This window comes from Trichechus manatus, unplaced genomic scaffold (assembly GCF_000243295.1).
Source record: "Trichechus manatus latirostris isolate Lorelei unplaced genomic scaffold, TriManLat1.0 scaffold00048, whole genome shotgun sequence".
Taxonomy (NCBI): Eukaryota; Metazoa; Chordata; class Mammalia; order Sirenia; family Trichechidae; genus Trichechus; species Trichechus manatus.
Genome location: NW_004443984.1, coordinates 622,268 through 643,573, shown reverse-complemented (window position 1 = coordinate 643,573; position 21,306 = coordinate 622,268). Strand labels below are relative to the sequence as shown.

Sequence of the window (21,306 nt, the reverse complement as noted above, 5' to 3'; positions counted from 1 at the left end):
TCTTTTTAATGCTTTCTTTGGGTTTGATTGCTGTTCTTCCTAGCTTTTGAGATGGAAGCTTAGATCATTGATTTTGAGCTTTTTTTCATTCTAATATATGCATTTAAGGTTATAAATTTCCCTCTAAGCCTTGCTTTTGCTGATTCAGAGGTTTTTTTTTGGTAAATTTTAAAATTTTATTGTGGTTTAAAAAGGTATATATACATATATAACAAAAATTTTCCATTTCAACCATTTTAACCTGTACAATTCAGTGACATTAATTACGTTCACCATGTCATGCAATCATCACCACTGTTTCCAAATTTTTCTCATCATCCTTAACAGAAACTCAGTACCCCTTAGGCAGTAACTCCCCTTTTCCCCTTCCGACTTATCCCTGGTAAGCACTAATAAACTTTAGTCTCTATACATTTGCCTATTCTAGATATTTCATATAAGTGGGATCATACAGTATTTGTCCTTTTGTCTCTATTTCACCCAGCATAATGTTTTCAAGGTTCAATCATGGTGTAGCATGTATCAGAACTTCATTTCTCTTTATGGTTGAATAATATTCCATCGTATGGGTATTTAGTTATTCATTCATATGTTGATGGACACTTGGGTTGTTTCCACCTTTTGGATATTGTGAATAATGATGCAATGAACACTGGTGTGTAAGTATTTGTTTGAGTCCTTGCTTTCAATTTCTTTTAGGTGTATACCTAGGAGTGGAATTTCTGGGTCATATGGTAATTCTAAGGAGCCCTGATGACACAATCATTAAGTGCTCGACTGCTAACCAAAAGGTTGGTGGTTTAAACCCACCAGCCACTCTGTGGGAGAAAGATGTGGCAATCTGCTTATGTAAAGAAACCCTATTAGGCAGTTCTACTCTGTCCTATAGGGCCACTGTGAGTTGGAATTGACTCCACGGCAATGGGTTTGGTTTGGTTTTGGTTTTTATGATAATTTGTAATTCTGTGTTTCATTTTTTGAGGAACTGCCAAACTGTTTTCCACAGAGGCTGCAACTTATATTTTAAATCCCACCAGCAATGGATGAGGGTTCCAATTTCTCCACGTCCTCAACACTTGATATATCTCACTTTTCTGATAATGACCATTGTAGTGGGTGTGAAGTGGTATCTCATTGTGGTTTTGGTTTGCGTTTCTCTAATGACTAATAAGTTTGAGCATTTTTTCCACATGCTTATTGACCATTTATTTATCTTCTTTAGTGAAATGTCTATTAAAGTCTTTTGCCCATTTTTTTTTTTTTTTGGTGTCTACTAAAGACTCTATTTATTTATTGTTGTGCTTTAAGTGAAAGTTTACAATTCAGGTTAGTCTCTCATACAAAAAATTTATGCATACATCATTATGTAGCCCTAGTTGCTCTCCCTATACTGTGACAGCACACTCCTCCTTTCCAGCCCGTATTTCCTGTGTCCATTCAACCAACTTCTGACCCTCTCTACCTTCCCATCTCGCCTCTGGACAGGAGCTGCCCCTTTAGTCTCATGTATCTTCTTGAGCTAAGAAGCACTCACTTCACAAGTATCATTTTATGTCCCGTAGTCCAGTTTAATCTTTGTCTGAAGAGTTGGCGTCGGGAATGGTTTTAGTTTTGCCTTTGCCCATTTTTTGATTGGGTTGTTTGTCTTTTTGTTGTTGAATTGTAAGAGTTCTTTATATATTCTGGATATCAAACCTTATTAGATGAATGCTATGGTTCCCAAATATTTTCTCCTATTCTGTAGGTTGTCTCTTCACGTTGTTGACAAAGTGCTTTAATGCAGAAACATTCTTAATTTTGATAAAGTCCAGTTTATCTCTTTTGTCTTTTGTCGCTCATGCTTTTGCTTTTGGTGTCATATCTAAGAATCCATTTTCAAAAACTAGATCCCAAAGCATTACACCTATGTTTTGGTCTGAGAGTTTTATGGTTTTAGTTCATTCGTTTAGGTCTTTGATCCAGTTTGAGTTAATTTTCATATATGGTGTTAGGTATGGGCCCAACTTCATTTTTTTGCATGTGGATGTACAGTTATCCTAGCACCATTTATTGAAAATACTATTCTTTCTCCACTGAGTAGACTTAACACCCTTTTTGAAAATTAATTGACCATAGATGTATGGGTTTATTTCTGGATACTCAATTCTATTCCATTGGTCTATGTGTCTATCATTATACCACTACCAGACTGTTCTGATTATTATTGCTTTATAGGATGTTTTGAAATCAGGAAGTGTAAGTCCTCTTACTTTGTTCTTCTTTTTCAAGATAGCTTTGGCTATTTGGGGCTCCTTGCAATTCCATATGAATTTGAGGAATGGCTGTTGGCATTTTGATAAGTATTGTGTTGAATCTGTAGATTGCTTTAGTGATACTGACATCTTAAGAATATTAAGTCTTCCAATCCATGAACGTGAAATGTCTTTCCACTTATTTAGGTTTTCTTGACTTTCTTTCAGCAATATTTTATACCTACAAGTTTTGCTGTGTCCTGTCTTCATTATCATCCAGTTCAAAATATTTTCTAATTTCTGTTATGGTTTCTTCTTTGACCCAAGAGTTTTAGAATTATGTTACTTAATTTCCAAGTAATTGGTACTTTTCTAATTATCTCTTTGTTATTGATGTCTAGCTTAATTCTCCTGTGGTCGGAATATGTATTCTAATTTTAGTCTTTTGAAATTTGATCCTTGTTTTTTGGCCTAGCATATGTTTAAATTTTGGCAAATGCTCCATGTGCATTTGAAAAAAAAATGCATTCTGTCATTGTTGGGTGCAGTGTGCTACATATGTCAAGCTAATACTTGTTAAGCGTTTACTACATGTCAGGCACTATTTTGAGTACTTTTCATATATTAGTGCATATAATCCTATGGCAACCGTATGTAGTAGGCTACTCTTACTACCCCCATTTTACAGATGAGATAACTGAGGAAAAGAGAGGTTAAGTAGCTTGCCCAAGATCACATAGCTAGTAGGTAGGTAGCAGAGCTGAGATTCAAACTGGTCATCTGGCTGCAGAGGTTATCACTCTTAATAGGTAGGATCTTTGCTTCTTTGAGCCAGATCTCCAATTTTACACTTTGTGTGAGTCCAAAGCCTTCCCCAGATCCCTGGAAATCCCCAGGTACTCCTGAGTGCCTTGGTTTATAGCTTTTCTTGCTGCTCCACATGCAGTTTTCTGTTCTACATAGCATTGGCCCAGACACAAAATTCAGCTCCTTCCTTGATTTCCACAAAACCCCACTCACCCAAGGCAGTGTGTATGCCCTGCACTGAGGATTTGCTGGGATAAGGGTGAGGACTGGAGGGGTTTATCCTGAAGTACTGCAAACAACCTCAAGCTGAACACCAGACCATCCCATTCTTAAAGTTTGTTGAGCTCTGCACTCTCCCACCCCGAAGTATGTTGTGGCCAATTCACCCCACCCTGGCTAGGCCTCACTGGGGATGCTTGACCTTCTTCTTTCTCTTCCCATCCACCCCACTTCCAATAACTGATCATTGTTCAGTATTTTTTACTTTGGATTGAAGTATTAGTATAATACTTACAGAAAACTACACCTATTTTAAGTAGCCAGCTCAATGAATTCTCACAAACTGAACACATTGGGATTACCCACACCCAGATCAAGAAATAACATGATCAGCAATGCAGAAGCCCCTGTGCCACCTCCCCCCGCTCCAGTCACTAATTCCCAAAGGTAACCATTATCCTGATTTATAACATCATAGATTAATGTTTGCCTGGTTTTGAACTTTATATAAGTGGAAGCATACAATATGTATTCTTTTGTGTCTGGTTTCTTTCTTTCAACTTTCTGCTTGAGAGATTCAGCCAAGTTGCGATCTGTGATACACAGCAGTCATTCTATAGCTGTTGTTGCAGTTCTATAGTACACAGCAATTATTCTCATTGCTGTGTAGTATTTATTCCATTTTGTGAATATACCACTATTTACTTACCGTGTTTACTGTTGTTGAGCATTTGGGTTGCTTTCAGTTTTCAGCTATTTTGGATAATGCTACAATAAAAATCCTTGTAGATGTATTTTTTTTGGTAGATATACACTTTTTTTTTTATTGTACTTTAGATGAAGGTTTACAGAACAAATAGTTTCTCGTTAAACAGTTAGTACACATATTGTTTTATGACAATGGTTAACAACCCCATGACATGTCAACACTGTCCCTTTTCAACCTTGGGTTCCCTATTACCAGCTTTCCTGTCCCCTCCGGCCTTCTAGTCCTTGTCCCTGGAGTGTTGTGCCCCATTACTCTCATTTTGTTTTATGGGGCTGTCTAATCTTTGGCTGAAGGGTGAACCTTGGGAGTGACTTCATTACTGAGCTAAAAGGGTGTCCAGGGGCCATGCTCTCAGGGTTTCTCTGGTCTCCGTCAGGCCAGTAAGTCTGGTCTTTTTTTTTGTGAGTTAGAATTTTGTCCTCCATTTTTCTCCACCTCTGTCCAGGACCCTCTGTTGTGATGCCGGTCAGAGCAGTCAGTGGTGGTAGCAGGGCACCATCTAGTTGTACTGGACTCATCTGGTGGAGACTGTGGTAGTTGTGGTCCATTAGTCCTTTGGACCGATCTTTCCCTTGTTTCTTGTTTTCTTCATACTCCCTTGCTCTCGAAGGGGTAGGACCAGTGGAGTATCTTAGATGGCTGCTCACAGGCTTTTAAGACCCCAGACACTACTCACCAAGGTAGAATGTAGAACATTTTCTTTATAAACTGTAATATACACATTTCTGATGCATTTATGCCTAGGAGTAGAATGGCTGGTTATAGGATATGGGATCATCTTGAGTAGATATAACCAAACAATTTTCCAAAGTGGTTGTACTTTGCATTCACATTAGCCATGTGTGAGAATTCTGGTTACTCTGTATCCTCACCAACACTTGGAATTCTCTCTTCATTTTACTATTTTGGTGGGTAGAAAGTGGGGTGACCTTGTTAACTGTTCATTTTAACACAGAGCAGCTTAGCTACCATGGATTGCTACTTAGTTTCTGCTTTCCACTGCCTTAGGACTTCAGCTTCCCCTCAATGGTTTATCAAGGTGTTTTTCCAGACAAAGACCATTCTCTTCCTAGAAGAAATTCCTGTGCCTATTGTTAAGAAGATACATTAAAACAAAACAAAATAAATCAACAACAAAAAAACATGTTTGAAAGGGTTTACTGGCGGTATGCCAAAATGTTGACAGTATTTATCCCTAGATGGTGGAATTGTAGGTACCATTCATTTTCTTTATGATCATTTAGATTTTCTACATTGAACTTATGTTTATGTAATTAAAAAATTTTATTCAAGAAAACATCTCCACCCATAAACCTGCCACCCTAATGCAATTGTTGTTTTTGTTTCTCTGACAAATGTCTGTATTTTCTGAAAACTATCCAACTGGAATAAAATAGGAGCGTTTAAACATTCTTCTCTGCTGAATGCAACCTGCACAGTGATAAAAATGACAGCTATCATTTTTGAGTACTCAGTAATAGATTGAACCACATGAAATTGCTGACTCTTGTCCTGGGGCTTTATGTACATCATCTCATTTAATTCTGGTTAAAAAAAAAACAGTTACTCACCAGTGGATGCCAACTCACAGCAACCCCATGTGTATCAGAGTAGAACTGTGCTCCATAGGGTTTTCAATGGCTGATTTTTTGGAAATAGGCCTTTCTTTCAAGGCAACTCTGGGTAGACTTGAACCTCTAACCTTTCAGTTAGCAGCTAAGCACATTAATGTTTGCGCCACCCAGGGACTCCTAATTCTGGTTAGGGAGGGGCTATTATCATCCCCATTTTACAGATGAGGAAACTGAGGTTCAGAGAGGTTGAATGAGTAGTCCAAGTGTAACAGCTGGGAAACAGCAAGGCTAGAATTTGAATCTAGATATCTGTCCCCAAAGCCCACTTTCTCCTGCCCTACACTGCCTTTCCCTCGCAGTGCCTGGTGGGATTGCAGCTGAGTCCCTGACCTTCACTCCACTGGAGGACATGATCTTCCTCAAATGGGAAGAACCCCAGGAACCCAATGGTCTCATCACTCAGTATGAGGTGGGTTTGGGCCCCTGTTACAATGGGGACCCTTGGTGGAAGGTAGGAGGAAGATCCTCTTTCCCTCTGTTGTGCACAGCTTGGAGAGGTAGGCATGTAGGGGCAACAGAGGTGATTGTCAAGGTTCCTCTAACTACGGCCTGGGTCTCTGCCCTGTGGATTATGGGGAAGGGGACCCTGAGAGAAGGAGGGAGTCATGAAGGTACCCAGGGGCCTGGGCTAATGGGAATCCACGGTCTCACTGAGCCTCTGTCCTTTGCCAAGCCTCATCCCCAGCTCAACTGAAAGTTGATGGATGGGAACCTCAGGGCCAGTGATACCCTCTCCCACCCCTGTGCCTGCCTACCTGCCCATCCTGTCCCCAGATCAGCTACCAGAGCATTGAGTCATCAGACCCGGCGGTGAATGTGCCAGGCCCTAGACGCACCATCTCCAAGCTCCGCAATGAGACCTACCACGTCTTCTCCAACCTGCACCCAGGTACTACCTACCTGTTCTCAGTGCGGGCCCGCACGGGCAAAGGCTTTGGCCAGGCAGCGCTCACCGAGATCACCACCAACATCTCAGGTGAGCCCCACCTAGCCTCAGCCTGGAGGTGAAACTCTGGGGGTGGCCCAGGATTCCAGAGTTCTGTGGGCAGAGAAGGAGGTGGGGAGGGTACTTAGAAGTGGGTACCGAGGGCCCCTCCTGAGATAAATGTACCATTTAGTGATTGAGGTCAGCGGTAAGGGAGGATTAAGTTAGAGGGCTCAAGAGACAGTGGTCAGTGGAATCAGAGGGCTGAGTTAGGGGATCAGTGCCCAAAGACAGGGCCCAAAGTCAGGGACCAGCGAAGCTCAGGTCAGAGGGATCATGGAGGCTAAGGCTGAAGGGCAAGAGATCTGAGGACAGGGGTCAGGGAGGCTAGAGGCCTGGCTTTCCTGGTCCAGTGGTCCAGCTCTGTGCTCATGTCCCTGTCCCGTTCCCCAGCTCCCAGCTTTGATTATGCCGACATGCCGTCACCCCTGGGCGAGTCTGAGAACACCATCACCGTGCTGCTGAGGCCGGCACAGGGCCGTGGTGCGCCCATCAGGTGCGAAAGCCGGATGGAAGGGCGGGAGTTCAGGGCCGTAGAGAAGAGGCCTCTCCTTTGACCCAAGGCCCCCCACCCAGGCCATCTCACTCTTATCCTGCCTTGGTCCCCTACTGAGGGCTCACAGGGTCTGGAGGAGGATGTTCTGTGATCCTGGGCAGGCAGGAAGCTCACGTCACCTCCCCTCTGAAGCCATGGGTGTCTGTCATGAGACCATTGGACAGTGTCCCACCTGGAGAGGTGACTGTCCAGGCCTGTCCAGAGGGCCTTCCCTCAGACACCTTGTAGAATTGAAACTCTGGGGCCTTATTTATTCCCAGATTTTTTCCTGGAGGGTTGGTCCTGCCTAGGGAGACACAGGGATGGGCTTTCTAGAAGGCTAGGGCAGCTGGCCAGCGAGGACCGTCTTTCTGAAGTGGCCAAGAGCTTGACTACTCCACTGGCTTCTTCCCAGAGGAAGGTGGGGCTGCTGATGCCATGGTGGCTGCCCCTGCTGGGGAGAAGGTGCTGCATATGTGTATGGGAGGGTGAGCATGTGATGTGTGTGCACGATGTGTGGCGTGGAGGTGTGTGTGTGTGTGAGTATGAGAGTTGTGGTATGTATGAGGGTGTTCGGAGGTGTGTGCAATTGTATGCACATACAGGTGGCAGGCACTGCGCTAGGGCCTTTACATACATGAAGCTACATTATCCTCATGGCAGTCCTGTGGAGTGGGTATTACTACCCTTACTTTACACATCAGAAAATAGGCTCAGAGAGCCTAAGTAACTTGCCCAAGGCCACACAGCTAGTAAATGATAGAGCTAGGATTTGGAACCCAGGTCTGCCTACAGAGCCTGGACCTTTTCTTGAAGTCTCAGAGCCTCCCTGCCCCTCTCGGGACCACATCTTCCTTCCACAAAGGTGTAGGTACTGGGAGAGAGTGACAGCTTTAATATGGGGTGTGTGTGGAGGAAGCTTGGGGTCCCAGTCAGCCTCCCAAGAAGGTAGCGGGTTGCCCAGGTGCCTTTGACAGCCCCTCATTTCCTCACCCCCCCTTTCTGTCTCCATTATCCTCTCGTGCTTGTCTCTCTGCTACTTCCCACTGCCAGTTCTGTCCCAGGGTGATTTCCAGAGCCTCAGGGGAGGCCCAGGAAAAAGTCAGGGCATCTGTGGGGCATTTTACAGGAGCTCAGGGCCCCTGTGCAATGGAACCCCAGAGGAGTTGGGGAACCCAATAGTACCTTCTCCTTTCTTCTCTTGAGGGATCCTGTGAATAGCACTGGTCATCATCCCTCAGGAATGATAATGATGAGGCAGGGTGAGGGGAACTGATGGCTGTGTGACCTTGGCTGGTCCCTTTACCTCCCTGAGTTTCTGTTTCCTAATCTGCATAATGGCGATCATCCCGCCTATTTTGCAGGGTGACTATGAGAGTTAAATGTAATTTCCCAGATTAAGATGCATTGTGTTCATGGCTAATGTTGTTGTTGTTAGGTGCTGTCAAGTTGGTTCTGACTTATAGCGGCCCTATGTACAACAGAATGAAACATTGCCCTGTCCTGCACCGTCGTCATCATCATTGTTATGCTTGAGCCCATTGTTGCAGCCACGTGTCAGTCCATCTCACTGAGGGTCTTTCTCTTTTTTGCTGACCCTCTACTTTATCAAGCATAATGTCCTTCTCCAGGGACTGGTCCCTCCCGATAACATGTCATGTTAACTATATTATATCTTCTGGTGAGAGCTGGAGCCAGTGAGGCCTGACCTCAGCCTGGAAGGCTGAGAGGGGTCTGGGCTGGTGTTTATAGTGGGATAGAGAAAGAGAATGGGCTTGTGGCTCAAACACAGGGCACTGAGATGATTCCTCTGCAACTTTGAAGCTCAAAAGAAACAGTTGGAGAGCAAGGAAAAGGTGTCTGCTTCCCAGAGCAGAGGCTGTCAGTATGGGATGTCACATGCCAAGATGTGACTGAGGCTGTGAGTGGAAATGTTTAAATTTGTCAGCATTTGTATATTTACTCTTGGCTTTGTTCCACAGAGGATTTAGAGGAGCTCACAGCAAAAGCCCATTCAATAAAGTGATAAAATAAACAGAAGGACAGAAGTCGAGACCAGGGAACACACATCAGAGTGGGGAGTCAGGGCCCAGGAGACAATGGGGCTTGAATTTGCAGCCTAGAGGCTGTCTTAAGGGCTGGAAGGGCACATAGACACAATGTTAGGTGTGCCCTTGTTTGCTTGCTTAGTGACTGCCTCCCTCACTGGAGTGTCAGGTCTAGGAAGCTTAGATCCCCAAGTGCCTAGCACAGTGCCTGGCCCATTGTCTGAGCTCAGTATTAATGCATTAATGAATACATCCTGTCTAACCCTCTGATTTACTAAGGCCCAGAAAGGAGTCATTGGTCACCTAGGGGTGGAGCCAGAGGCTTATGTATGTGAGTATGTGTTAGGCACAGGGGGACCCACTGAAGAGGAGGGGTGGGATCTTAGGGCTTGGTGTGGTTGACCAGGACTCTCTCAGCTCTAGTTAGTAACAGTCATAACAGCTGATATGCACTGGCTCCTTGCTAAACCTGCCATGTTCCTTAGTACTGTACCTCATTTCATCTCACATCTACCTCATAGAACAGTCCTGTGGTCACCACCATTTTACAGAGGAGGAAACCGAGACCCAGGGAGATCAAAGTGACCTGCCCAGCTAGTAAGAGGCAGAGCCCTGATTACTGCCCAGGTCTACCTGACCCAAAGCCCGTGTCCTTTGCCACTGGATGGCTCTTCCTGTCTTCTGGTCTCTCGTGATGATGTGCCTCCCGTCTCTGTCCAGCGTGTACCAGGTGATTGTGGAGGAGGAGCGGCAGCGGCGGCTGCGGCGGGAGCCAGGTGGCCAGGACTGCTTCCCGGTGCCACTGACGTTTGAGACGGCACTGGCCCGCGGCCTGGTGCATTATTTCGGTGCTGAACTGGCGCCTAGCAGCCTGCCCGAGCCCATGCCCTTCACCGTGGGTGACAACCAGACCTATCGTGGCTTCTGGAATCCACCGCTTGAGCCGAGGAAGGCCTACCTCATCTACTTCCAGGCAACAAGCCACCTGAAGGGGGTGAGGGACTGGCTGGGGATGTGGTGGAGGTGGACAGGGAGGCCAGGCTGGGGACGCCTAGGAGCTCACACACCACAGAGGCCAGAGTGGCAGCCACACCCCCCTAGGCCCCGCCCCCTCCCACTTGCCCTGCCCCCTCGCCTGAGTTTTGCCCTCCAACCCTGAGCCCCACTCCCTCTCATGAGACCCGCCTATTCCTCAGAGCCCTGCCCTTCCCCCTGAGCCATACTCTCCCCCCCTGATCCCCATTCCTTCCCCTGAGTCCCACCCCTTCCTTGAGTACCCCCACTTCCCGAGTCCCGCCTCCTCTCTTGAGCCCCACCCTCCTGATGCCAGGCTCCTTCCCACAGAACACTACCCGCTTCCTGAGCCTTCTTTCCTAGGCTCTTCCCTTTCTATCCAGGTCCTCAGGCTAGTCCCTGCCCCGTTCCTGAGCCCCTGGTTTTCCATCTCAGGCTCTGCCCTTTCCAGAGGCGCCCCTCTCAGGTTCCTCCTCCTTAACCAGATCTTGAGGCCTAGGACCCGCTCTCCTCCCTGAAGCGCCACCCTCGTTTCCAGACTCCCTCTTGTGAACTCTCCCGCCTAATTTCTCCCTAACTGGACCACTGAGTCTAGGCCCTGCCCTCATTTCTGAGGCCCCACCCCCTTCACTTTGTCATTCCTTTCCCTGTTCTCTTTGATCTCGACTGCCTTGCCCCGCTTTCCTAAGGCTCTTGCCCTCATTCGCAGACCCCTCCTCTCTCAGGCCTCTCCCTCCCTGGCTCCCCGCAGGCCCTCCTGCCGGGTGGGGTGTCCTAAGTTACAGTCCGCAGCAGACAAAGCCCTGACTGGGCCCAAGAAACGCTGTCTGAGATTCCGGCCCAGGGAGGGTTGGCTTGGGACATCATCGGTGCTGAGATCCCTATCTATGCCTTCAGGAGACCCGGCTGAACTGCATCCGCATTGCCCGAAAAGGTAAGTCCCGCTGGGTTCCTTCAGCCCTTATGCTCCGGTTCCTCGCCTGCCCAGCTCTGGGGAGGTGATCCTGAGGACCCCAGGTTGTGGAAGCAGAGGAGGGCTGGCCTGCAGGCCTGGGCTCAGGAAGGGTTTCCCTCTAAGTCCTCATGTACCCCACCTCCTTCATCTAGGCTGGACAGCAGGGCCCCCAGGGTGGTCACAGCAGGGGCCTTGACAGGAGTCTGGGGCAGTTCCGTGGAGGGGGAGTCATTATGGTTGGGCCATAGGGTTGATGGTTACCGGGAGCTGGTTCTAGGCTCTATATCTGCCCCCTCACACTTCTGTGGTGGGAGAGAGCGGTGGGGACTGCCTGGGAAGGTGGAGATAAGTCTGACTGAAAGGCAGAACAGTGTTGGAGGCAAGGGCCAGCTGTCTGTGTGTTTGTGCAGCCCAGCCTGTTCTGTGGGGCTCAGACCCCTGCAGGCAAAGGGTAGGTGGTCCCTGTCCCCTCTGATGCTTTGTCCTGCTTTGTTCTCCCCAGCTGCCTGCAAGGAAAACAAGCGGCCCCTGGAGGTGTCCCAGCGATCGGAGGAGATGGGGCTCATCTTGGGCATCTGTGCAGGGGGGCTTGCTGTCCTCATCCTCCTCCTGGGGGCCATCATTGTCATCATCCGTAAGGGGTGAGTGAGGCCAGTGTCCTGGTCCACCTGCTGCTCCTGCCCCTCAGAGGTCTGGTGGGTGTAGAAGAAACATGGCTGGGGACAGGTGGGCAGCCGCCTGGTGGGTGTGCAGAGGCCTGCCAGCCTGGGCATCAGACCTGTGAATGGAGCCGAACTGGGCAGTGGGAAGCCAGAGACTCCGCAAATGGAGCTGCCCCGGAATGGCTTGGCTGGAACCCAAGTCTGGCTGGTGCCAGGTGCTGCTATACAGGGAAGGCTGCTCAGTGCCTGCTGCCAAGGAGCTGTGCTGGAAGTGGGCACCACCCTCCTGTGGTGTTCTAGCAAGGAGGGTCTGAGGGGTGGTTTGAATTTGAATTCCTAGCCCCCTGCAGCCCTTCTGTCCACTTGTCTGCCCCGACCACCACGGACTGTGGGTTGACCCTGAGCAGTGGGGGTAGGGCTCACTCCTGTTCAAGCCAAGGGCCCCAAGCCATGGCTTTTCCTGGACCCTGCCCTGTCCTGGGCCCAGCATGCCCTGGACCCTGTTATTATGGATCCCTGAGGCGTCCTCTTGGGCCCATGATGGAGAGAAAACTCCCCTCCTGTCCCTACTGTCCACTGGCCTGAAAGGTCCAGCCTGGTGTTCATGAGGGACATGTTTTCTAGTGCAGGTTGCTGTAGCAGCATGAATTCCAGCATGTCTTAGAATCTAGAATTTCAGAAATCCAGGATTTGGAATTCTAAGAATCTCAGAATTTTAGAATTGTAGAGGCTCAGAGCCTCAGAAAGTGAGAAATGCCACGTAGTTCAAGGACATCTAGTCTAGTGGCTTTCAGATCTTTTTAAAGCTGAAAAAACCTTCTTCAAAACACCAAAAATCCTCCCCGGGAAGCCCAGTGCCTGGAGCAGATGAAGGCTGAGCACTTCTAATTAGAGCTGGATGGGACGCTCCTGAGGCCCCCTGCTTCTCATTTCCCTGCCCCCACTACCCCATTTCCTACCAGGCCATGGTCCAAATGCCTTAGTTGAAGATGGAGATGCTGAGACCCAGAGGGGGCACGGGCCCACCTGAATTCACCCCTAGAGCCAGAGGCAGAGCCAGCTCCGCCCCCTTCCCACTTGGGCTCTGGCTTGTGCAGTCCCTGCTGCTGCCAGGCTGGGCACACATGGGTGTGTTAGCACTGGATCTCAGAGATGCTCAGTGCAGATAAGTAGGATCCAGGAAGATGAGAGAACTGGCCAGGGGCACCTTGCCTGAGGCCAGGCACCAGCAGGAGAGGGAGACTGGGGGTCACCATGCCAGCATGGTGTGGTGGGCAGATGGCCTGTCCAGGATGGGAGGCTCGAATTTTTCCCTGCCCTAGTTGTTGCACAGCTTCATGAGACAAAATATTTTAAACTGTCATTTACTATGTGATAAGAGCTTTACACACATCTCCCATTAGAACATTAGTTACTGAGCACCTACTGTGTGCCAGGTACCATCCTGAGAACAAAGCTGGCAAGGTGGAGCATATCCTTATTGGATCCTGGCCCATGAAGCAGGTCTCATTGCCTTTTTACCAATGAGGAAACTGTAATTAAATGACTTGTCTTTGTCACTGGGCTGGTTGGTGGCAGGTCCTGAGTTGAAGCCAGGCCGGACTACAAAGCCCGTGTTCCTCAGGGCCACAGGTGTGAGGGGCCTCATCACATCTGGTGCACAGTAGGTGCCCGGTGAGTGACAGTTCTTGTCCTCTTCAGCAAGGGGCCTGCCCTAAAGGGGTCCCAAGAGGTGTCTGTGAATGGGGTCGGGGGATAGAGAGGGCTGTAGGAGAGGGGTCAGATTTTGGGGTGGGGGTTGCAGGTGGTATTTGAGGTCCTTCAAATCTACCATCAAGGAGAGAGGATTGGCAAAGTGGGGAGTATCACCCACCCCTGCCAAAAGAATTGGCCCCAGTTGGGTCAGAGACGCTGCCAGTGCCTCACTAGGACCCTCTCTACTTTATGCAACTGTTGCCCCCATAAAGCCTTCCAGGTTATCCCCAAAGCCTGTGAATCAGCCTCTAGGACCCCTGCCCCAGGAGCTCCTTACTTCCTCTAAATGCTACTCAGTCCCACTGCATAGCTTCTCATTTCGACCCCCTGGATCCTTCTCGGGATCTTCCAGCATCCACTGAGCTCCTCAGGGCTCCCCAAGTCTGGATTGTGGGTTGTCCTTGGGAGACAGCTGCTCTGGAAGGATGGAGGTGAGATGTTCAGAACAACTTGTGGTGTGAATGTAACAAATAAATGAGGAGGTTGTTGAAGGAGAGCAGTTACCCCCATGTCAAACCCGTGTTGGAGGAAGGAGAAGGCCCAAGGGGGAAGATGGGAAGCAGTCGGGGGCCAGCTGGGAGATTTCAGACTCTGTCCTGTTCTGCCCTTGTGGACAATCAGACTTGGCAGACCTGACCTTGTGCCAGGCTTTTTTCTTGGGAATGTATGGTCAGGGGAGTTCCAGGTCATGGAAGGGGAAGCCTGGCTGACCCCAGGCCAGGTCAGATTCCCTTGTTCTGCTTCCAAAGTTTTCTGCCCTTCTCCTTTGCAGCGCTTTCTTCACCCTTCACTTTTTCAATTAATGACTCCTAATGCTTTGCTTGATGTTTATCTTCCCTGCTGGATGGAGAGCTTCTTGAGGGAGAGAGAGGTCTGGCCCAGTGGAGCTGGGTCCTCCTGAAGTTCTGCCTTCTTCCCCCAACTCAACTGTGGGAGAAAGCCTTCTGAAGGAGGGAGGTGGGGAGGAGCCTCTTATGAGCCCCTGCTGAGCACACATCATGGGGCTTAAGCCTCACGACAGGACAGCCCCATGGTGGGGATTATTAACCTCACCTTTTTTAGAGTAGGAAATGGAAGCTCACAGAGGTGACATTCTTTTATTTGTTTTGACTCATTTATTGATTACTTGATCAACAAAACATTTTTTAAGTATTATACTGTGCCAGGCACTAGGTTAGGTTCTGAGGATCCAGTGGTGGGCAAAACAGACAAGGACCCTGCCCTCTTGTACTTTATAGTTAGTGGTGGTCGGGGAGGTAACTGGCATTAGCTAGAAAAAACACAAATGGATAGATGATTACAAATTGTGGTGGGTGCTATAACAGAAAGAACAGAGTACTGGGGTGGGGGGCAGAGAGAGGGTACTGGGAGACAATTTAGTTGGGGACTGTGGGGGAGTGATCAGGGAATCCCCTTTTGAGGAAATGACATTTCAGCTTAGATAAGAGGAATCCCATTCCTCCAGGCCCCCCCCCCCCACGAGGCCTGTGTGACCAACCACAAGGACCTGACACTCCCCTCTCTCCCTGGGATGGCTGAGACTTGCTATGTGACCTTGAGCCAATCTCCTGACCTCACTGGTCCTCAGTCTTCTATTCTCCTTTCTCCTTCCTAAAATCTGCAAGATTTCCTTGTGGAAGGTCGTTAGTGGGGCCCCTGCTGTTGGGATGTTGTGGGGGTGGGTAAGTGGAGGACCCCTGGAGTGGGCCTGGATGGAGATCAGGAGGGAGCACAGAAGTGGTTCTGGGGCTGGGGTCCTGGTCCAAGTGCCCAAAGGTCTAGGGCTTGCTCTGGATTCTGCCACTGACCCTCAGGGTGTCCCGGGGCAGACCATGACTCTGGGACTCAGCTTCCCCATCTATGAAGTGAGAATCAGACCTCCTCTACCTACCCCACTCTGCGATAACATTAGGGCTCTTGACCCAACTTGTGCTTTGGGTTCACCATGATAGGGTGACCTGGCTCCTTTAATGGACCTCATGTTCCAGAAGCAGTTAGGGTGGGTGAGGTTTGCTCAGGGAGTCCAGCTGGAGTGCTCTTCACCCTGCCTTCTCCGTGTCCCTGCCACTCTTCCCCTCCCAGCATAGGCACAAGCATAGGGCTGGCCCCTCAGGAGCAGAGGGGCCTGCAGGGTGCTTTCTGCAGGGGGTGAGTGCAGCTCCAGGTGAGCATGGTTACCTTTGAGTGTGGGGGTGTCTGCATGGGAGTGCTGGGATTCTGCGTATGTGTCTGTGTAAGCATGTCAATGTGTGTGTCTGAATATGTGTGTATGAGTGTGTTGGTGCATACACGTATGTATGCATTTGTGCATGTGTGTGAATTACACATAAGGATAACATGAGTATGAGTTTATGTGTGCAACTGTGAGAGTGTGTGTGTCAGCATGTTTCTGTGTACAAGTGTGTGTGTATCTATATAAGTGTGTCTGCTGATGTGTGAGTGTGTCTTTGTGTGTATTTCTCCGTGTGTGTGCATGTGTGTGTGAGTGTGTTTGAGTTGTGTGTGAAAGCTCTGCCCTTTGCCCCTCCTCCCCCTCACTCCAGCAGCAGGAGGAGGTTTCAGAAGGGGCCTCAGGTGCTGACCCTCCGCATCTGAGCCCGGCCAGCCCTGGGGACAAGGAAGGTCCTTCTGACCTTTTCAGTCTCTGGACAGCCCCCTCCGAGCCCTTCCCTGCTGGTTGGGTGCTGCCTTCAGCCCAGTCTCCTGAAAGGCCCGTGGACACAACTGTGTTGTTCTCTCTTTGCATGCTGCCAGGAGAGACTACTATGCCTACTCCTACTACCCGTAAGTAGCTCTGCCTGGGACTTCTGAGTCCCGGGCCCCTCCTAGCGTGAGACCCCCACTTCTGCCCTCTCTGGCTAGGGCTTGGACTTCACACCCTGCCTGGCCTAGTGTCAGCTGCAGCTCCCCACGACCACCTCTGTCTCCGAGTTTCCCACCTCTGCAGTCTCTCCTCTGCTTCTTTCTCCTTGTCTGGTGGTCACAAGTGTGATTTTGTAGTCAGAGTCACAGGTTTGAGACCTGGCTCTGCTGAGTCAGCCTAGGCAAGTCGTTTAACCTCCCTGAGCCTCAGCATCCTCTCCACCACTAGAGGCAGCCCAGTGTGATTGGACTGTCCACTCCAGCTGGTTGGAAGGACTTCCTGACACCAGACTAAAGTCCATGTCCTGGAACGTCCTCACACAGGTCTCACTCTGGAGTCTACAGCCTGTATACGTGTGTGTGTGTGTGCGCGCGCGTCTGTGCGTGTGCATGTGTGTGTGGTCCATATCTGTCCCCAACACCAGCAGCTCTTCCGACAGCATGGGCAATGCTCTGTCACAACAGCCCTTTCTCCAGCCGGGGCTCTAGTCTTTTCACACCCACCATTTCCTGGGCACTTCCTCTGGGTCAGGCTCTGTACTTTACACAGAATCCTCACAAGTGCCCTATGAGATAGGAATTATTATTAACATCTCATTTGCTGTTTTAGTGTTGGGGAAGCTGAGGCTCAGAGAGGTGAAGGGACTTGTCAGAGGTCACAGAAAGTGCCAGGGCTGGGGTTGCAACCTCCTGTCTGACTCCATGACCTGCCAGTGCTACTGTGCTCTTCTTTCTCTGCAAGCCTTCCAGAACATTCCCCCCACCTGTGCGTGTCCTCCCTCCCCTTACAGAGCATCCCAGCGGCCCTGGGCCAGCCCAGAGGACAGTGGATCTCTCCCCTCCTCCTCCCGGGATCTTCTACTTGCATGGAGTCTCCCAATGCCGTGTTAGCTTTGCTTTTCCAGCAACTAAACCCCGTCTACTCACGCTGAGCCTCCAGCTCGGCTTCTGCAGGAATTGCTGACAAGGCAGTTCTCCTTCCTTCCCTGCTTCTGCAGTTAATTTTTGAATCTAAATTCAGAACTTTTGAAAGTATCTATATTACATTCCATCTGCTAAATCTCATATTGAGATCAGCTGGAAGCCAACAGCGTGTTAGGTGTCCCTCCCAGCATCTGTCTTCTGTGGGTCTGATTGATTTGTTTTTGTAATTCTTCTTCCAAGTAGGCCCAGGGGCCTGGGCTGGGAGCAGAGCCTTGGGTTCCTCCACTGGAGACTTCCTTCTAGGCCAGTATCCTGTCATTGACATGTCTACTTTGGGCACAGTTGTTCAGCTTGACTGCTGTCATCTGTCCATGGCCCTCTGTCTGCACTCGCTGTGGTTTACTGGTCTCTGGCCTGTCTCTCCCTCCCTCTCTGCCCCCTTTCCCATCTCTCTGTCTCTCTCCTTATCATTGTAACTTTACTCTTTGCTCCGTTTGCTCCTCCTTCTCTGTAGCCTCCTAGTTCTCTTTTATCTTCTTCCCCCCGCCTTTGCCCTTGTTTTCTTCTCTTCTTTCCCCTTCCACCTTCCTTGTCTCCTACTGGTTGTCAGGTCCTGGCCACAGAGGCTTGTCCCCACTGGCCCCCAGAGAGACCTTTGGCTCTGCCCCAGCCACAGTGAGGATGATGTCCAGAGCCTGGTGGTGGGTGGAGGAGGAGGCCTGGGCCCACCGAGCCATCTCACACCCAGGCTGGGAAGGCCGTGCCCCCTCAGTGCACAGCAGCGGTGGTCCCCAGCATGGACACAGAGCCATCTTCTTAGCACAGGAAGGACATCACGGTCCTGGCAGGAGAGGCATCCGTCTGTCCCCTGCCACAGGCATCTCTTGAGTCTGGAGTTTGCCTGTCTGGGAAGAGACCTTCATTGGCCTCCTCATCCCCACTGATGGTCAGTGTCCCTGGGTCCTTATAACCTGGAAGTCTTTTCTGAGATCTACCCCACATCCTGCAGTTGCTAGGGCCAAGCAGGGGGATGGCTGTTTGGTCTCCAGCCTTCCCTGTGATTGGGCCCCTGGGCTCTTCTCTAACCTTGTCACAGGTCCCAAGGTGTTTCCCTTTGCTTGTTGCTTGGCCCTTCCATCTCTGGAGCTGAGTCCCCTGCCTCCCTACTCCCCTTTTTTCTCTCCTACTTTCCTCCCAAATTCCTCCAGAGTCACAAACTGCTGTCCTAATCTATAAAGCTGAGCCTGAAGGTGAGGAAGGTGGGGAGCCTGAGGCCACTAATGCCCCACCCCTTGCTCTCAGCAAAGGCCCTCAGGGTAGGGATCCTGCCTGGCCTCTCTAGGGCGGCAGCATCTCTCTCTGTCTGGTGGGAAGGATGGAGGCACAGCAACCTCAGCATCCAGAGATGCTTCTAGGATGATTGCCTGTTCCTGGGTCAGGCCCCTGACTGCCGGGCCTCGCCACTCATCTCTGGACACTGTCCAGCCCAGTTCATGCCCTCGTCTCCCATCACCCCTTATGTAGGAAGCCAGTGAACATGACCAAGGCCACCGTCAACTACCGCCAGGAGAAGACCCACATGATGAGCGCTGTGGACAGGAGCTTCACGGACCAGAGCACCCTGCAGGAGGACGAGCGGCTGGGCCTTTCCTTCATGGATGCCCATGGCTACAGCCCCCGGGGTGAGTGCCCCACTCTTCCTTCTGGCCTTGGGGCTCCCCTCCCCCATCCTCCTGAATCAATAGACCAGCCCCCCTCTGGGCTCCTCCCCACATCAGATGAGTTCTGTAAAACCCCTACCCAAGATGTAAGCATTTATTGAGCTCCTGCTGGGTACCAGCACTGGCACTAGAAATACTGAGAAGGGCACAGGCAGTACCGTTGTATTGGAGGGGCCTGCAAGGAACTCTACACAAATAAGAGTCAAATGTGATAATCGTGCAAAGTGCTCAGAGGAGGGAGGGGCCTCAGGAGGGAGTGCTGCTGTGTGATCAGAGGGGATCAGGGTGCTCATCATTTATTGAGTGCCTGCTATGTGACAGGAGGGAGATCCATTGGCCAACAGGGAGCGCTCTGGAGTTGCACAGACCTGAGCGTGCAGATCAGATATCTCCTTAGCTGTGTGACCCGGGGCAAGTTGCTTAACCTCTGTTTTTTTAATATGTAAAATGGGGATAAAGATCATCTCTGCTCATAGGGCTGCTGTGAAGACTAAATGAGATTGTGTATAAATCATTTGGTGCTGTGCCTGGCACATAGGAAGAATGTAGTGAATCTTAGCTGGCATGGTTATTATGTGCTAGGAGCTTATTATACTGTTATTATGTGCTAGGAGCTTGCTCCATCACATACATTTATTTAATGTTGATTTGTACAAAAGAAAATATATGATGATTATGGACATTATGAAGCATAATAATACCGTGAACACCAGTGAAACCCACTGATGAGTTAGAGCATTTTCTGCGTACCCGTCTCTAATTATGTCCTCTACTTCTTTCTTAGACGTAAACGCTCATCTGAGAATTGTGTTTATCATTTTCTTCCTTTTATGGGGAGTGGTTTTACCAGGTGTGCATGTTTCCCCAAACAATGCAATAGATAGTTTTGCTCATTGTTAAGCTTTATAAAAATGAAACTACACTGTATATTTCAACATATTTCATTATATTTCTAATATTTGCCCATGTGGCTGTTTTGCCATAGTTCATTTATTTTCTCTGATGTATAGTTTTCCATTGTGTGAATATACCTCAATTTATGTATCCATTCTGCCTTCCATGGACATTCCATTTGTTTCTAGTTTTCTTGTTATTCCAAATGAGGCTTCTGTGGACATTCTTACAAGCCTCCAGATGCACCTGTACAGGAGAATCTTTAAGTAGAATTGCTGGATTGTGGAGTATGTGCATTTTCAACTTGACAAGACAGTGCCAAATTATTTTCCTAAGTGGCTGTGCCTGTTTGCACTCCCAGCAGCAGTATGTAAGAGTTTCCGTTGCTCTACATAAAGATCAAAATTTGCCAGGCTTCTTAACTTTTGCTGAACAAGTTTGTATAAAATGGTAATTTTCTATAGTCTTAATTTGCATTTCTGTGATTACTAATGAGGTTGAACATATTTTCAAGTCATTATTGGCCATTCAGGTTTCTTCTTCCGTGAAATGCCTGTTCATGTCTCTTTCCTAATTTTCTATTGGGTTTCCTGATGCTTCTTAGTGATTTTTAGGAGTTCTTTATATATTTAGGATAATAATCATTTGTTGCTTGTGAATTGCAAATATCTTCTCTCAATTTGTGGCTCATCCTTTCAGGATATTTATAGTGAGTTTGGATGAACAGAAGGTTTTTTATTTTAATTTAGTCAAATTCATCAATCTTTTCCTTTATGAGTTCCACTTTTTGTGTTTTCTTAAAGAATTTCTTCCCTACCCAAGGTATAGAATATTTTTAACTGTTTTCTAAAACTTTTAGTGTTTTGCATTTTGCATGTACGTCTTTATACATCTGGAATTGATTTGTATGTGTGGTGTGAGTTAAGGATTTTATTTATTTATTTCCATAGGGGTAACCAAGTGTACCAGCATCTGATTTGCAGTGCCAGCCCTATCATATATAATGTTTCCATGTATATGGAGTTGTTTCTGGGCTCCCTGTTCTCTTTCATTGGTGAATTTTGTGATCCTTGTGCTAATACCGCACTATCTAATTACTGTAGCTATCTAAGTCTTGATATCTGAAATAGCAAACCCTCCCAATTTTGTTCTTTGTCAAGGATATCTTGGCTATTTTTATCCTCATTCTCTTATAAATTTTAGAATCAGCTTGTCAAGTTCCTTGAAAAATTTTGTTGGAATTTTTATTGGGATTTGTGTTAAATCTATAGATAAATTTGGGAAGAACTAA

At 48.5% G+C, this 21,306-nt stretch overlaps 1 protein-coding gene across 1 annotated transcript in view; it reads left to right on the top strand.

Annotated features, from left to right (window-relative positions):
- The window catches only part of PTPRU (protein tyrosine phosphatase receptor type U), a 96,484-nt gene that overhangs the window by 34,106 nt on the left and 41,072 nt on the right, over positions 1-21,306 (top strand). Inside the window, exons 9-15 of the mRNA XM_004377015.1 lie at positions 5,960-6,069; positions 6,435-6,636; positions 7,039-7,141; positions 9,949-10,222; positions 11,140-11,176; positions 11,700-11,838; positions 18,925-19,082. Coding sequence (XP_004377072.1) covers positions 5,960-6,069; positions 6,435-6,636; positions 7,039-7,141; positions 9,949-10,222; positions 11,140-11,176; positions 11,700-11,838; positions 18,925-19,082 — 1,023 coding nt within the window. The remainder of the gene's footprint in view (positions 1-5,959; positions 6,070-6,434; positions 6,637-7,038; positions 7,142-9,948; positions 10,223-11,139; positions 11,177-11,699; positions 11,839-18,924; positions 19,083-21,306) is intronic.